This window comes from Peromyscus eremicus, chromosome 2, assembly GCF_949786415.1.
Source record: "Peromyscus eremicus chromosome 2, PerEre_H2_v1, whole genome shotgun sequence".
NCBI lineage: Eukaryota > Metazoa > Chordata > Mammalia > Rodentia > Cricetidae > Peromyscus > Peromyscus eremicus.
The window spans coordinates 146965715-146983738 of NC_081417.1; the positions used below are offsets into that span (position 1 = coordinate 146965715).

An 18024-nucleotide genomic window follows, 5' to 3' on the forward strand; every position below is an offset into this window, starting at 1 on the left:
AGAATCCTGCTGGGTTGGTTTATGGATGAAATGCAGGGCCGGTAGACTCATCACGTGGGCACTTTGGCAAGTGATGCTTCAAACCTACAGGTCCAGTTTCAGGAGCTACATGTGAGCACATATTAGTGGGACAAATGGGCTAGTGTTTAGAGGTGTTGGGTGTTTTGTATGATGTGTATACTTATTCACATCAGAGAACATGTTCAGCCATCAGTTCTCAGAACTTGCTATGTAAACCAGACTGGCCTTATACTCACAGAGATGTGCCTACCTCTGCTTCCTAAGGACTGGGACTAAAGGCAGGGACCATTATGCCCAGCAAGCCTCATTTTTGAGGCAGTCTGTTTTGCTGCTGTATTGTCTACTCCAGTCAAACTAGCCTGAGCACTTCCTGGGGAATCTCCTGTTTCTGCCCATCTCACTGGGATTACAGACATGAGCCACAGCCTCTGGCTTCTCAGTTGGGTTCTGGGGATCCCAACTAAGGTTGTCAGACTTGACCAGCAAACACTTGGACCCACTGAGCCATCTGCATGGCCCTGTTTTGAGGTTTTTAACTTTACATTTCCACTTAATCCAAAATTTTTAAATAGCCCTAATTTTATCTTGGTGCTAGGAACCAAACCCAGGGCCCTGCACATGCAAGTACTCTACTGCTGAACTACACCCTCACCGTAGCCTTTCTGCACATCTTCAGAATGTCTCAAAGCAAGCTGTGACTGAGTAGATAGCCTTCATGCTCCGAGAGAACTGTTTGCACTATAGTTTCTTTCAGAACTTGGATTCCCAACAAGGCTGGGTGGCACACCTTTTTTTCAGAAAGAACTGCATATCCTCCTTGACTAGGATGGGCCATCCTGGAATCCTCCAGGACCAGATTCAGCCCTCCTTCCTTCCCTCACCAACTCTTCCTACTTAATGAGAAAATAGGGTCTCAGTGCTTTCTGACACTAGGATTCTCACCAGGTGCTACCTCTGTTCACCGTGAAGCAACTGTTCTCACCAGCCTTGTCCTCGCTCTGTCTGACGCCTCCAGAATCTCCCCTATGTTTAATATTATTTCATGTGTATGGGTGTTTTACCTGCTAGTAAGTTTCACAGTACCAAGAGCACAGAAGAAAAGACAAAAGTCTGGCAAGGATTTATTAGGAAGCTCATGAGTCACAGTGAATAAAAGCCATGAACAGAAGAACCAGGGTGTCCAGATTTGAGCACTTAGTTTACAACACAAGTTAGAAGCAAGTAAACACCAAGGAGGTCCCCAGGGTAGTCTCTAGTAAGTCTCACTCTTACCCTAACCAGGTCACCCAGAGAAACGACTTCATGCTCTCTCCCGCTTGGCTAGACAGTGAGAAGAGACCTCCCCCAAGCAGTCATTTACCAGGAGACCCCTTCCTTTCCAGCCACCATCATGGGACACTTGTGCGTGACATGTGACACCAGCTGGGCACTCTGACACAAATGCTGAGCAATGACAGGGAGGAGGGGCAAGCAGAGGCATGTGTTTCTAGTTGGAGATCTTCCTGATGGCTAACACAAACACAAAACTCAGGTTTCAGAAGGATTCCTGCAGCCGAGGAAGCTTCCTTTTTAAAAAAGGACAAATCACACACAAAAAACCTGCCACAAGCAACAAGACACTTGGGATCCCATGGCCACACTGTCTGAAAAGCAAACGTTATTCATGGCTGCCAGATGCCACCCAGCCTAAGCCTGTTTTCTGCAATGCCTTAGAGAACGTCTGTCCCTTGGCACCCACACGCTCCTGGTGGTGAGGCGGTTTCCACAGGCCAGGTTCCGGCAGCAACCTCAAGACAGAGCCTGGCCGAGGCTGCAGCAGGCAACTCTTGCTGGAGCGTCCTCAGTCCTTCCCAGCAGGTGGTCGCACATCTTCACTCACAGTGCATCCGAGGGAGCCTGGGCCGGCCCTTAAGAAATGAAGTGTGTCTGTGGGGTGACCTGATGGACCCGGTGGTCTGCCGGGTTAGCTGATGCTTCGTAATTGCAGATGGTCACCTCATGCCGGCGAAGCTACAAGCAAAGGGAGAGGTGAGCTCGGTGGTCACTAGGGAACCCTCCTTTCCCAGAGCACGTACAGTCAGGCTGCCTGCCACATGTGCTCTCGGAAGCTCCCCGCTGCTGACACTTTAACCTTGAGAAGCCGGAAAAGACCACTATCCACTACGAAGGATTCTCAGCAGCCAAGCAAATCCAGGTGAGAACAGGAACTTACCTGATCTCCGGTGCCCAGAATAAGAGATTGTCAAGAATGTGAGATGGGGTGGAACCCATGACCTCCTACCTGCTAAGCAAGCTGTCACTGAGATGCACCCACACCCTGTATCAAAACACTCATGAAAACTAAAACTTCAAAACTGAACTGATAGGAATGCTATCATTTCCATTCCCTTACTATTACCTATAGCGGGGCCAGCAAGACAGCTCAGCAGGTAAGAACGCCTGCTGCCAAGCCTGATGACCTAAGTTCTACACTTGAAACCAACACGGTGGAAGGAGAGAAATGACTCCCACAAGTTGTCCTGTGAGCTACACATACTGTAGCACACATCTATCTATACCCATATACACATAAATATATACAGAAAATAAAATACATGAATTAGAAAAACAAAAAACTTAAGAGTCTATCCAATGAAAAAAGTTATTATGATGAAATCAAGAAAAATTATGAAGCCAGGCACTCAGGAGGCAGATGCAGGTGGATCTCTGTGAGACCCAGGCAAGCCTGGTCTACATAATGAGTTCTAGGCCAGGTAGGACTGTACATTGAGAGCCTGTCTCAAAACAAAGCAAACAAAAAAGAAAGAAAAATTATAAACATATGGAGCAACCAACACCTCCCTTGCTCTCTTCCCTGGAGCTCCTGCCCCACGGGGTGCGGACGCACACTGATCAATTTCTCTTACCTCAGTCCACTCTCCTCTCAGGCCAATATAGAAGATCTTCGTGGTATCTGCTCCAAAGTTTTTTGAAATATGAATAGAGAGATGATAGACATTTGAGAACCGGGAAATTCTAGAGGACAGAAAGGAAGAGGGAGAGAAGACACAGTTTACCAAGGAAGACAACAGTTCAGCCCCAACTTGCAGCAGATACCAGAGGACACCTGGTCCTTCACCTGTGTCCTTCAGAGCAGCAATTCATGCAGTGAACACTTACTAGGCATCTGCCAGACCTCGTCTAAGGCAGGAAGGACAGAAAAATGAATGAACAACACACCTGACAGAGTGGCATATGTCATCACCATACCCGGAAGGCAGAGGCAGGAGGATTACCACAAGTTTAAGGTCAGTCTGGTCTGCATGTTAATTCTAGCCCTGCCAGGAATATATGGCAAGACTGTCTAAAAAAAAAAAAAAAAAAAAAAAAGAAAGAAAGAAAGAAAGAAAGAAAGAAAGAAAGAAAGAGAAAAGAAGGAAGGAATATACAATGGCCCTAACTTCAAGAAACAGGAATGGCATGTGACCAAGCAGGGTTCTAAGCCATGCTTATCATGTCAACTTCCCCCTTAGGAGAAAGAGAACACTAAAGAAGAGACCAGGTGGACACAGGTAACCAAGTCTGCCATAAACCCACTTTGCAGAGGAATTCTGCAAACACCTAGGCTACGCCATACTAGCTGCTCAGCCAGGACTGCCCAAAGCTTCCAAGTTAACAAGTCTGTGATGTGCACTGATCTCTGCCAAAAGTTGGCCACGCCAAGGATCAAGCTTCCTCTGCTGCTGTAACTCGATTCCAGTGCTCAGAGAGCAGGATACTGGCCAAAAGAAAGAGGCAAGCTCACAGGCTGAATGCTCACTGCAAGCAAAGAGAAGCCATGGCACAGGCCAGGGCAAGTGAGTATGTTCTATGAGGAGACAGATACACAGGAGAACTGAGTTCAAGGCCAGCCTGGGCTGTATATCAAGACCCTTCTCCAAAATGAAAGGAAGAAAAGACACATAGAGTAGAGGACAGGTCCCATGCTTACTTTGTAGCATACTCTAATTCTCCTGTAGCATCTCGGTTCAGACTGAAGGTCTGATCAGGTTCCCTTTCTGTATCATCAAAGGACATCTGTGGGATGTTCTTGTACCTGAGAGGGGAAAAAAAGGGAAGAAAAGTCAAGGAATATGCATTATTAAATTTTTCAGTGTTTTATAACTCCCTACTGACTGCTCAATTAGCCCCAGTTCCAGCAAAAGGAGATCCAAAGTTAGGATCAAAACGGCATTTTACTGGCATTAACATCCAAACATCTAGGCCAACGACGACGAAGCTAGAAGGGGCAGTGGAGGCCTGCAGCCCTGGTTACCAGGGAAACAGAACAAGAGGACTGCTGAGCAGAGCTTATTTGGGGCCACTGCAGGCAAACAGCAAGACCCCACCTTGAAAGAAAGAAGAGGAAGAAGCAGAGGGAGGGAGAAGAATGAAAAAGTAAGTCAAACCAGGCAGTGGTGGCGCACTTCTTTAATCCTAGCACTTGGGAGGCAGAGGCAGGCAGATCTCTGTGAGTTCGAGGCCAGCTTGGGCTACAGAGTGAGTTCCAGGAAAGGCGCAAGGCCACACAGAGAAACCCTGTCTCGAAAAACCAAAAAGAAAAAAAAGAAAAAGCAAGTTAAGAGCTAGGAACCACAGCACAATCCAGTGGCATCTTCAAGTGATCTGAGATCCCAGGAAGCAATGTAAAGAACGCTCAGCTGGGGTCACACACAGGGACCGCACGTTAAAGAGTCAGTTCAGCACATTCAGCCCATGCTGCAATGTGAACTAAAACAGCTTACTGATGGGAAAATGTATACTTCAGCAGAAACATTAAACACAGCTAAGAGATAAGATCAGGTAGGTGGCCCAACACTCAAGCGGGTTTCATGTCTAAAAATCACCCAAACACCATCATATTATATTTTTCTTTTCTTTTCTTCTCTTTTCCTTTCTTTCTTTCTCTCTCTTTCTCTCTTTCTCTCTTTCTCTCTTTCTCTCTTTCTTTCTTTCTTTCTTTCTTTCTTTCTTTCTTTCTTTCTTTCTTTCTTTCTTTCTTTCTTTCTTTTTTGAGACAGGATCTCTCTATTATGTAACCCTGGCTGTCCTGGAACTTGCTAGGTAGACCAGGCTGGCCCTGAACTCACAGAGATCCACCTGCTTCTGCCTTCCACATGCTAAGAGTAAAGGTCTGTGCCACCATGCCCAGTAATATTTCTTAAAATACAACCAGGGGGGTTTCCACTTCAAAAAGAGTACACAAAGACCACAAACTCATAAAAGGCATTGGAAAGTTAAAATTGCCAGTAAAGAAGATATTCAAAAACAAAAACACTGAACAAATTCTGAAGCACTCAGCCAAATGTCCCTCCAGGTATTTTATTAACACACCCACAAAGGAAGGGCTATAATTTCGCCGCAGCAGAATGTGTGTCATTTAAGAAAGCAAGTGTTTGCTTCAAAGTGTTTCCAAGAATGATCCACAGCAGGATAATAACAGTGAGCATTCACGAGCAGCATTATGAGGCAGTGTAGCACTGTCGTTAAAAATCCATCTTTCAACCTACAGAATGACAGAAAGTATGTGCAAGCTACTCCAAAACGGGTAATGTCCAAAATACATATGGAACTCAACTCAACCACAGAACAGCAGATAATCTGGCTAAAGAACAAAGGATCTGAGAAGACATTTCTCAAAAGGCACACAAGCACAGTGCGATAACACATGCTTGTAATCCCAGCACTTGGGAGGCAGAGCCAGGAAGATCCCAGGTTTGAGGTCAGTCTGGGTTATAGTAAGACCCTGTCTCAAAACTCCAAAATGAAAATATTCAAGAATCCAACAAGAACATGAAAAAATATTCAGAGTCACTGACCAAGGAAATGCACATCTAAACCACGGGCTATCATTCTACCCTTTCACAATGGCTACTACCAAAAAGACAAGAAATACCGGTGAGGAAGCCGGGCAGTGGTGGCACACACCCTTAATCCCAGCACTCGGGAGGCAGAGGCAGGCAGATCTCTGAGTTCAAGGCCAGCCTGGGCTACAGAGTGAGTTACAGGACAGGCACCAAATCTACACAGAGAAACCCTGTCTCAAAAAAAAACAAAAAAAAAAAAAAAAAAACAAAAAAAAAAAAAACAAACCAACAACAAAAAAGGGAATACTGGCCGGGCGATGGTGGCGCACACCTTTAATCCCAGCACTTGGGAGGCAGAGGCAGGCGGATCTCTGTGAGTTCGAGGCCAGCCTGATCTCCAAAGCAAGTTCCAGGAAAGGCGCAAAGCTACACACAGAAACCCTGTCTCAAAAAACAAAACAAAACAAAACAAAAAAAGGAAATACTGGTGAGGAAGCAGAGAAAGGGACACACACAAACACTGAATATAGGAATGTAAATTAGGGGTGTGATTATGGAAAATTCTTTAAAAAAAGAAAAACAAAACAGGAACTAGAAATACCGTATGATCTAACAATTCCCTTACTGAGCAAATGCCCAAAGGAAAGGAAGTGAGTCTGGGAGAGACATGTGCACTCCTACCGCCATCTGCTGCTTATTATGGCACTATTCACAATGGCCAAGACAGAGACTCAACCTCAGTCCCATCAACACATGAATGAACAGAGAAAATGTGATGTAAGCACACTATGGGATGCTGTTCAGTTATAAAAAGAATAAAATCTGTCTCTGTCATTTGATGCAGTGTAGACAAGCTTAGAGGATATTATGTTAAGTGAAATAAGCTAAAGACAGACAGACAGACGCTGCATGCTCTCACACATACCTAGAAGCAAAACAGGTTGATTTCATGGAAACAAGAGAAGTGATTACTAGTCTGAAAAAGGGTGTGAGCACACAGGAAGAATGGTTAACTAGTACAGGATGCAGCTAGGTAGAAGGAATACCTTCTAGTATCCTATAGCACAGTAGCACAAATATGGTTAACAACAGATTACCAGGCACAGTGACCCAATGCCAGCATGTGAGAGGCTGACACAGGAAGACTGCCATGAGCTTGAGACCAGTCTGTGTTGCAGAAGACAACGACTGTGGGGGAGGGGGCTTTAAAAAGGAAAGAAAAAGCTTCTCAGGCATGGTAGTACACACCTGTGATCCCAGCACCTGGGAATCAGAAACAGGAGGACCAGGAGTTTAAGGTCAGCCTCAGCTACATAGTTAAGTTAGAGGCCAGCTTGTACTGTGTGAGGTCTCCTCTCAAAACAAAACAAAACAAAAAAGTCAGATGGTACATGCCTTTAATCCAGTACTCAGGAGGCAGAGATAGGTGGATCTCTGTGAGTTCGAGGTCAGTTTGGTCTACAGACTGAGTTCCAGGACAGCCAGGGCTACTTAGAGAAACCCTGTCTCAAAATGCCCCTCCCTCCAAAAAAACTGCCAGGCTTGGTGGCACACCACTTTCAACCCCAGCACTCGGGAGGCAGAAGAGGCAGAGGGATCTCTATAAGTTCCAGCCTGATATACAGAGTTCCAGGCCAGCCAGGATTATATAGAAAGACCTTGCCTCAGAAAAATAAATAAATAAAAACCCATGGGACTGGAGAGATTTAAGAGCACTCAGTTTTGGTTCCTAGCACCCATATGGTGGCTCACAGCCACCTGTAACTACAGTTCCAGAAGATTCAGGACACTCTTCTGACCTCTACAGGTGACTGCACACATGTGGTGCACATATATATTTACATACTCCCAGGCAAACACACATACACATAAAATAAACCAAAACACAAAGATGAACAGTGTCGGGAAGTCACGGAGCAGTTAGTAAGTATACAATGTGACAAGGAACTCACTTCGCTCCACAGACCACACTGTTAACCAGACAGCTACAGGGAAACACCAGCTTGACTGAAGCCAGCCAACCTCCCAGTAACTAAGTATCCAAAGCATCTCAAGTATCAGATTAAACGTCCAGTTTCATTACAATGATTCAGCATGACAGGGTCTCATTTTGTAACAGGCTTGGAACTCACGATGCAGAAACTTCTGGCCCTGAACACACAGATTGGCCAGTTTGAGAACACTGAAATTAAAGGAGCGCACAGCCATGGCTGACTAATTATTTGTCTTTCTTTTTGATGTTTTAATTTGTTTGCCCAGAATAAACGAAGTGACAATACTTTAAAAAAAAAAAAAATCAGCACATTTAGATATGCTTTTTTTTTTGTCTTGTTTTTTTGTTTTTCAAGACAGGGTTTCTCTGTGTAGCTTTGGTGCCTGTCCTGGATCTTGCTCTGTAGACCAGGCTGGCCTCGAACTCAGAGATCCGCCTGGCTCTGCCTCCTGAGTGTTGGGATTAAAGGCGTGCGCCACCGCCGCCGCCACCGCCACCAAGCTAGATATACTTTTCTTTTAAAGATTTATTCATTTATTTATACAGTGCTCTGCCTGCATATATGCCTGCATGCCAGAAGGTGGCACGAGATCTCATTACAGATAGTTGTGAGCCACCACGTGGTTACTGGGAATTGAACCCAGTCCTCTGGAAGAGCAGCCAGTGCTCTTAACCTCTGAGCCATCTCTCCAGCCCCAGAGATATACTGTTAAAGATTTATTTTTATTTTTTTTTTAAAGATTTGTTTATATATGAGTGTTTTGTCTGCATCTACATCTGCACACCAGAAGAGGGCATCAGATCCCATGGGACTGCAGTTATAGGCAATTGTAAGCAATCATATGGATGCTGGGAATTGAACTCAGGACCCCTGGAAGAGCAGCCAGTGCTCTTAACCACTAAGCCATCTCTTCAGCCCTAGATATATTTTTATTAATGTGTGTATTTCTGTGTGAGTGAATGTCACATATGTATGTGTGCCCAAAGAGGCCAGAAGAGGGTGTCTAATCCCTTTAAACTAGAGTTACAGATGATTGTGAGCCATCCAATGTAGTTACTGGGAATGGAATTTTAGTCCTCTCCAAGGGTGGCAGGGACAGGACATGGGACCTCACACATGCTCTGTCCTCTACCACTGAGCTACAACCTTAGCCCCAAATTAAGTTTTTTTTATTATTATTTTAAAACTATTAAAAATGTTGTTTTCTTGTAATGGGGTGTTATGCAGTAGCCCAAACTGGCCTGGAGCTCACTATATAGCTCCAATTGGTCTCAAATTCTCAGCAATCCCATCTTCCTTCCAAGTGTTAGGATTATAGGCATGAGATACTATACCTAGCTTAATTTTTCCTAAAGATTTGTTATTATTAACTTATTTTACAACCTCACTGCAGCCTCCCCTCCCTCCTCTCCTCCTACTCCCTCCCCGCACATCCCCTCTGCCCACCCTCCTCAATTCACCTCTCCTCCGGATTTGCTCAGAAAGGGGCAGGTATATCTAGCACCTCCCCTTGCATTCAGCCTGGCAAGGCAATCCAGCATGACGAAGATTTATTTATTGTTTATGTGTATGTGTGTGTGCCTGTATGAGTGTGTGTATCTATCACATACAAACAGGTGACCAAGGACACCAGAAGAGGGCGTTGGATTCCTGAAACTGGAGTTACAGGCAGCTGTGAGCCATCTGACATGAGTGCTGGGAATCAAATCCTGGTCCTCTGTGAGAACATTAAGTTCTCTTAACCACCGAGCCATCTCTCTGTGGTTCTTTTCATTATTTTATGTACGAGTCCTTGCATGTATGTCTGTGTACCTCATCTGTGCATCTGGTACCTCAGAGGACAGAGAGGGTGTCAGATCCCCTGGAACTGGAGTTAAGAAATAATTGTGAGCCACCAGGTGGGTGCTGGGAATTGAACCTGAGTCCTCTGGAAATGGCTTAACCACTAAGCCATTTCTCCACCCTTTTAATGTGTGTGTGTGTGAACTTATGTCTGTATGCTTGTGTGGTAGTTACAGGACAACCTTGGGTGTGATCCTCGGGAATGCTATCATTCACCTTGAGACAGGGTCTCTTATTGGCTAGAAGCTCACCAATTAGGTGAGGCTGGCTGGCCAATGAGCCCCAGGGATTATTATGAGCACACTCTACCATGTCCGTGCCAGAGATGCAACTTAGGTCCTCGTGACTGCTAGGCAAGCAGTTTGTTGACCAAGCTATGTTCCTAGCCCTGTCTTGAAAATTTTCAACATTTCCACAGCATCACAAAGCACATTCCTCTTCTTTCAGGAGGGCAACACCAAAAAAACCAAACTCTCCAGAAGGGAGGACTACCAGTGGTGCCAACAACAGATCTGGTGTTGCCAAAGGTACATGGAACTTGGCTATGAGGCCACACAGATGTGGGTGGAGTGACTCCATGTCAGCACAACGGTGGAAAGATGTTACTGTTTGCAACAACAAGAGCAGCCATGAAGAACATTCAGGAATCTGCAGCGAGGTCATTAAGGAAACTGCAAAGTCATCAACAACTGGCATTTGTTTTACACCGTCTGAATGAATGGCGTCACAGTCAGCACTTGGAAAAGAGATAAAGCAGCTGGCCCTAAGGATGCTTAATCTAAGATCGTCACCAGGCTGGGGATGAGGCTGTTTGTGCCCCAGGGGCACAAAACACAAAAAGTCAGCTGGGCAGGGTGGTGCATGCCTTTAATCCCAGCACTCAGAAAGCAGAGAAAGGCAGAGCTCTGTGAGTTCCAGGCCAGCCAGGGTTACACATTGAGAACCTGCATCAAAAATCAATAAAGTCACCTGGGCATGGTGGCACATACCTGTAATTTGGAAAATGGAGGTAGGAGTATGAAGCTGAAGGCCAGCCTGGGCTACATGATTCCTTGTCTCAAAAATAAAGCAAAACTTATATTTTTATTCATGTACATATTACTTAAATAACTTATTTCTATACATAATCAATTCAGGAAGCAATATATATATTTCAAAGTAAATGAGAACCAGGTCAATCCACTGAACTCACAATAATCCTCCTGCCTCAGCTTCCTGAGTGCTAGGATTACAAGTGGGCACTGCCACACCCAGCCTGACCAACCTAGTTGTGTGGTATATGCACATTGAGGCTAGAGGCAGACATCTGGTGTCCTCCTCCATCATTCTTTACCTGCTCCCTCGAGACAGATCCCTTTGAACTTGGAGCTAGGCTGACCTCCTGCAAGTCCTAGGAATCCTGCTGTCCCCACAGGACGGTGCCCACACCAGCTTTCCACCTGGGTGCTGGGGATCCGAATTCTGATCCTCACACTTGTGCAGCAAGCATTCTTACCCTGAGCCACCTCCCTAGCCCTGGAACAAAACGTTAGCAGAAAAAGGCAGGTGGGAGTTTGAGGAGGGCCTCAGCCCTTGCTACTCACAGTCTCATCTCGGAGGGGTGTGAGTCATCGTCCTCTCCCATGATGATGATGCCTTTGAGCTTGACATTGCCCGTAAATCTGCCAGAATGCAAACGAGAAGGTTGTCTGCCTGGGATGGAACCCCACGAAGCTGTGTGACCCCCAGACCCTTCCCTCTCTTAGCCCAATTTACTCCCTTGTCACTTAGAGTCATTTTAAAGGACCTGTCAGTCCACAACTCTAAGAAATTTACCTCAATCTCTCCATTATTAATTCAACACACACACGCTATGAAACTTTCTCCCTCAACCCCACCAAAGTAATCTATCCCATTTCTGGAAACAGATGTGCACTCTTGACACAGCCAACGAATGAAGCCATCTGAAGAGACAACTGGGTACAGCCTACTTCGCCTGAGGCAAGTGCCAAGGAGATACTTACGGAATATTAAACAGAAGCTCTTCATCCGCATCACTTTCAACAAACTGGGGGTGGGGGAGAAAGCAACACACACCTGCTGAGAGCTCGCAATTTCAGGCATCCTGCCTCCCTGTCCTACCAAGGGGCATGGGATGCAAACAGATCTGCACGCCCTCCCCTCCCCCCAGGGTCCCAACAGCTTGAGGATAATGAGTCTCAGCCAGGCTTCTAATCACCACGGACCCTCTAACCTAGAGGGATTCTAATGGGGGTTTTTCCGGGCTGCGAATTCAAAGACCGGTGCTTATGTGTATGCTTCTGGGGAGCCTTCAAATGGCTCTCACAGGGGCCTGGGCTCTAGGTGGAAACTGGAGGCCAGGTGGTGCGGTCGGGCAGCCATTAGGACCAATGGTCAGAGGGAGAGGCGGCAGTCCTCTCTGCTCTCGATCCTCACAAGCCCCCGCCGCCTTGGAATGGAGGCCAAACGCCCACCTTGCTCCTTTGGTCCTCAGTTTCCCTGCCTGTCTACCCCCGGAGGCCCCGCGGCCCCGGGCCCGCCCGGGCAGCCCACCTTGGAGCGGTCGGTCCGCTCCTCCCAGGGCTTGAAGACGCCGCGGCCGCTGCCCTCGCGGCTCTCGTTGAGACACTGCAGCCGCTCCAGGTCGATGCGCAGGTACAGCCCGTAGGCCAGGCCGCGCTGCTCGGGCGGCTCCTCGCGTTCGGCGGCGCAGCGACAGCCGCCCCCGCCGTGGCTGTGCCCGTGCGACATGGCGACGCCGCCCGCCTGCGACTCCCGCGAGCCGCCGCTCGACCGGCCCTTGCTCAGCTCCGGAGCGCCCGCCGCCAAGCGCAGCGAGTCAAGCGTCGTAAAAGGCGCCCCTGTGCGGCGCATGCGCCTTGAGGCCGGAGGGCGGGGCCTGGAGGGATTGACCTCGGACGTGTGCCCGCCGAGCTTGACGCCGGCGATGGGGATGAGCGTTATCTTTCAGGCGTGGAACCTGAAGGGCTGGGGACGCCACGGCGTCCGAGAGGACCGCAGTGGCAGGGACGCGAATCCTCCTCTCCCGGACCGAAGCGTACGCTTTCTTCCCGAGCGGCTATCTTTCTCGGGAGAGGTGGATAAGGCGGGGCCCATAGGACAGCAAAGCCCTGCCTCTCCCCTCCCTTCCCCGCCCAACCCCTCTCTACCTACCCCCTACTTTCTTCACCTCTTCCCCTTCTCTCTCTTCTCTCACCCCTTTTTCCTTCCATTTTTTACAGATAGGTTCTTATGTAACCCAGACTGGCCTCAGGTGATCAATATAGCTGAGGATGACCTTCAACTCCGGATCCGCCTCCAAGTCTCAAATTCAGGGATTACATGCATCACCATGTCTGGTATTAGATTCTTTTTTCTTTTTCCTTCCTTCCTTCCTTCCTTCCTTCCTTCCTTCCTTCCTTCCTTCCTTCCTTCCTTTCTTCCTTCCTTCCTTCCTTCCTTCCTTCCTTCTCCTCCTTCTCCTTCTCCTCCTCCTTTTTAATAAACAGTCTCTCACTATCTAGTTCTGGCTATCCTGGAACTTACTGTGTAGACCAGGCTGTCCTGAAACCCAGAGAGATCCACCTGCCTCTGCCTCCTGAGTGTTGGGATTAAAGGCGTGGATCATCACTCTCAGCCACATCTTATTTTTTGATGCAGAGTCACTGAACCCGAAGTTCACCATTTAGTAGACTAGACTAACTGGTCAGTGAACTTCTGGACTCCACACTCCAAAGCTAAGGTTGCTGCATACCTGGGGCCATGCTCAGTTTTTCCGTGACTGCTGGGGATTTGAACTCTGGACCTTGTGCCACTGAGTCATCTCCATAGCCCATAGCTACTCTCTTGATAGCAGGCTATAGTCACCACCAGAGCTAGGATACAAGTGCTGGGTCTGCCACTGGTGATGGGACACTAGGAAAAAGTCGTCCATTCCCTATTCTGAGGTTGTCTCCTCATCCGTTCTGTGGGCACGATAGTATCTGTTTAGTAGTCACGGTGACTAGTGGGTGGAAGAATGTGACACACGAACTCAACATGCACTGCCTTTTATTCCAGCACTCACTCAGGAGGCAGAGGCAGGCAAACGGGGGATATTTTTTATTGTATTCTGACAAATAACGCTTGCTTGGAGTTAGAGGGCAGAGCTAGCCACTAGCTGACCTACATTAACCATGGAGGTTTGGAGGAGACAGGAAGTAGTAAGGCGGGGCAGAGAAGATCTTGACCCTTTTGGACAGAGGAATGGAAGAGGCAGGAGGCGACTGGTGCAGGAGGCGACTGGTGGTTGCTCCCTGCTTCTCTGATCTTTCAGGTTCTTACCCCAATATTTGACTCCGAATTTTTTATTGATAAAATTTTATTAGATTAAAACTTCATCTGGTGTCTAACTTTTGGGGCACAAATTCATGAGATAGCCCCTGGCCCGTGGTAATGCCACAGGCACCCGCCTTAGCTGCACCAGCTGGAGTCGCCTCCCTGCCCTGCCAGTTAGCTTTTCCTTTCTTTCTCCAAGCCCTCTGAGTGAGTCTGGGACTTTCCTGTTGCAGCCTCTCTACAACAATCTGGCTGCCACCCAAACTCCACAGGACCCAAACTCCAGAGGCACCTGGGTTCCAAATGCCACTGAACTTACCTGCCCATGGCCAGCTGGCTCTGCCTTCAGGCAGCTTCTGCCACATGTGCTTCTCATGCACAATCCCTGTGCCTTTTTTTCAGACAGCTGGCTCCCTCTCCCCGTGGGCTCCCTCTCCCCGTGGGCCCCCTGGACCCCCTCCTCAGGCTGCTGCCACACTAGGTGGCTGCCTCGACACCACTCAGGCTTCTGTTGTTGCAATGGACACACTCACTCTCAGCTCACAGCTGATGCTTGCAGCTGCAGCTGCTCTCAGCCAAGCTGTGCACTGTCTGCGTTCTCTGCAAGCTGCACACTTCACAGTCTGAAGTGCGCTCTGCAAGCTGCACACTTCACTGTCATCGTCAGCAGATTTGATGAAACAACTGGGAATTCTTAAAGGGGAGGAGTTAATTTAAAAAAAAAAAAAGAAAAGCGAGTTTTTTTCCCCACGTTAAAAATGGGAAACACTATTACAGTGGAGGGAGTTAGGTCTCTGTATGATACCACAATGGATGGTTTAAAACTGGAACAATTAAGGGGATAATTAACTTAGCTGTGATTTACATAATGACATGGTTTGGTAATTCTTGGGTTATCCCTAAAAAGTTGGTTTATATCGTTGTCAAATATGAGATTTTGACTGATAAGATACAAGCTTTACAAAGACTTACTAATCAAAATAAGACAAATTTGATAAGATACAAGCCTTAGAAAGACTTACTAATGAAAATAAGAAAATTACTCAGGCACAGACAGAGGAATTTAGACAAGAACCCACTGTGCCACCACATGATGAAACTGAGAGGGACAGCCCAAGGTTACTAGAAAACCAACCTTAGTTTATGGAGAAGTTCAGTGTAATCCTATAGAAATATTAGATTTGAGGAGATTTAAGAAAGATGTTGTTTCGTATGGTGTGCATTTATGTGAAGCAGATATTAAACTCATTGGCAACTCAGAACAGAATTATCACTCAAGACTGGGAAGATTTGGCATCAGTAACATTGGAAGCTGGCCCTCAGTTACAATGGCAAATATGATGGAAAGAGGAAGCTAGGGCCATAGAAGAACAAAATAGGGCTAGAGTGTTGTTCATTTTAACTCTTTTGGGGGGCCTACCTCCCAGCTCCCAAATAAATCACACACAGAGGCTTATACTTAATTTTAAATGCCTGGCCTTAGCTTAGCTTGTTTCTTGCCAGCTTTTCTTAACTTTAATTATCCCATCTACCTTTTGCCTCTGGGCTTTTCCTGTTCTCTTACTTCTGTTAATTTTACTCTTATTCCATGGCCCCTAGAGTCCTCCTTCTTCTCTGGCTACTTCCTTTCTCTCCCTCCTCCATTTTTTTCTTTTTCTATATATTCTCTCTGCCTGCCAGTCCTGCCTACCCTTTCTCCTGCCTTGCTATTGGCCATTCACTTCTTTATTAGACCATCAGGTGTTTTAGACAGGCACAGTAACACAGCTTCACAGAGTTAAATAAATGCAACATAAACAAAAGTAACACACCTTAAAATAATATTCCCCAACATTAGAGGTATTAATATTTCCCAAAATCAATTGCTACATGATGGTCAGTATGCTGATTTGCAAAGGCAATTTGAATTTGATGGCCACACCTTGGTGCTATATCAGTTAGAAGCCTTAAATGCTTGGGACACGGTTAAAGAAACAGAAAAGAGTTCTGAGTCATTTACTAAAATTATACAAAGCCCAAAAGAAGCCTTCACTGATTTTTTTTTTTTTTGGCAAGGATTGACCCCAGCTATAAATAGAATAGCATCAGATCCAGAAGTCAGACAAATATTAATTGAATTTTTGGCTTTTGGAACTGCTAATTCTGAATGCAAAAAGGTGATCAGGCCTCTAAAGGCAAGATGGTCATCAGTAGATGAATAGATTAGAAATATGGCTGATATTGGATATCATACTTATGATGCAACTTTAATAGGAGAATTAATCTCTAAAGGTTTTAAGAAAAGACAAAGTGTCAGCAAGGCCATTGCAATAGGGATTGTAGGCAAGACGTTCCTAGAAACAATGTTTTTTTCTAGAGATAATTCAAAAAGAAGGTCTTTGCCTTCTGGAGTATGCAGAAGATGTGTCAAAGGCTGACATTGGACTAATGAATGCAGATGAACAAGCAAAAATGAAACAGTTTTTTGTATATTACAACATAGACCATATTACAGGTATACCACACAATCCTACAGAACAAACAGCTATAAAAAGATCTAATCATACTTGAAAAGATTTGCTTATTAAACAGAAAGGGGTTACAGATAGATTACATAGCACTTTATTAACTTTAAATTTTCTAAATGCTAATGAGAAAGGAGTGACAGCTGTGGAGAGACCTTGAATAATAGAAAAAAAACTGCTGAATTAGATCAGCCTGTATATTTAAAAGATATGTTGAGCTCAGATGTAGTCATGTTAGGTATGTTTTCAAGTTCAAACAGATATATTTTAGATAGACCAATGGTCTTCAAACACTTCAGAGATCTACAGAATATGGCATTTAGGATGTTTTAATAACATAAGGGCTTTTTTGACAATGAGACATGTCTGCTCCTGGCAGTACCAATATATTTCAGAGAATATGATGGGCACTGAAGAACCTCCATATGGAGTTCACTTTCTTTGTGGCAAGAGTTAGTCACTGGGCAAGAAACTGCTCTTGCCTAAACTGCTGACAGAATGCTGTCCAAATTGGACAAGCAGAACAGAAAAGAAAGTGACTGCTGAACTTTGCCAAGATAAGGTTGGACAGTCCTTCAAAATTTCAGCTTCACAGACAAATCTGTCAGATATTCTAGGCCTGTAGGCCAAAGATAGATGCCCCAGCATTGCAGAGGAACCTTAGGAGATTGTCCAGGCAGCCAGCTGTTTCTGTCATTTCTTAGTTTTTGAAGTTGTTTGCTCTACACTTCCTTATGGTGATATTTTATTCGTACTGAAATGTGATTTTATTTGTATATTAATAAATAAAGTTGCCTGGGGGTCAGAGCTAATAGCAAGCCATAGCAGAGCTGGGCGTTCGTGGCACATGCTTTTAATCCCAGTACTTGGTAGGCAGAGCTAGGTAGATCTCTGTGTGGTCAAGGATACAGCCAGCATTGGAGACACACGCCTTTAATCTCAATACTAACCATAGAAAATCTGGAGGTCTGTACAGACAGGCAGTGACGAGGTGGTCATGTGGTTGGGTTTACAACCAATGAGAAGGCAGAACAGAAAGTCTGTATAAAGACAAACACTCAGGAAGTAGGTCTCTCTTGGCTGAAGAGGCTAGCTGCAGCAGACGGGTAAGGCTCTTAGCTCTGATCTCTTGGCTTTCTTCTTTGCATTGGTTCTGTGTTTCTTATTTAATAAGACGGTTGGTTACATCTACACTTCCTGTTTACTCAGGTAATATCATATCCTTCTCAGGTCTCTGATGGACTTGAAAACTAGATAGTTACAGTTTTCCATGTTACCAAATTCAGAAAAGAAACTCACTAAAGAGGTGTAAAGTGTATAAGGTTGAGAGACATAAAAAGACAGTTTTGGGTTGGTAATGCAAGTTAGGATAGAAAGTGAATTAGGTACAACACTTTGGACTCACCAAGATGGGATAGATAATGGAGTATTTTCTATGAATGTATCATATGCTAATGGGCTAGACTTTGCTAATGTAATTATTGCCTGTATATATTTGTATATAGTTATTACACTTATTGT

General features: G+C 45.7%; 1 protein-coding gene across 1 annotated transcript; it reads right to left on the bottom strand.

Annotated features, from left to right (window-relative positions):
* Positions 1-1129: 1129 nt before the first annotated feature.
* Pithd1 (PITH domain containing 1) lies at positions 1130-12488 on the bottom strand. Its single transcript, XM_059255196.1, has 6 exons — positions 12236-12488; positions 11686-11729; positions 11266-11343; positions 3992-4096; positions 2928-3036; positions 1130-2031 (listed from the first exon to the last, which is right to left on the bottom strand). The coding sequence occupies exons 1-6, from the start codon at positions 12431-12433 to the stop codon at positions 1930-1932; spliced, it is 636 nt and encodes a 211-aa protein (XP_059111179.1). The 5' UTR covers positions 12434-12488; the 3' UTR covers positions 1130-1929.
* Between the last annotated feature and the right edge of the window lie 5536 nt (positions 12489-18024).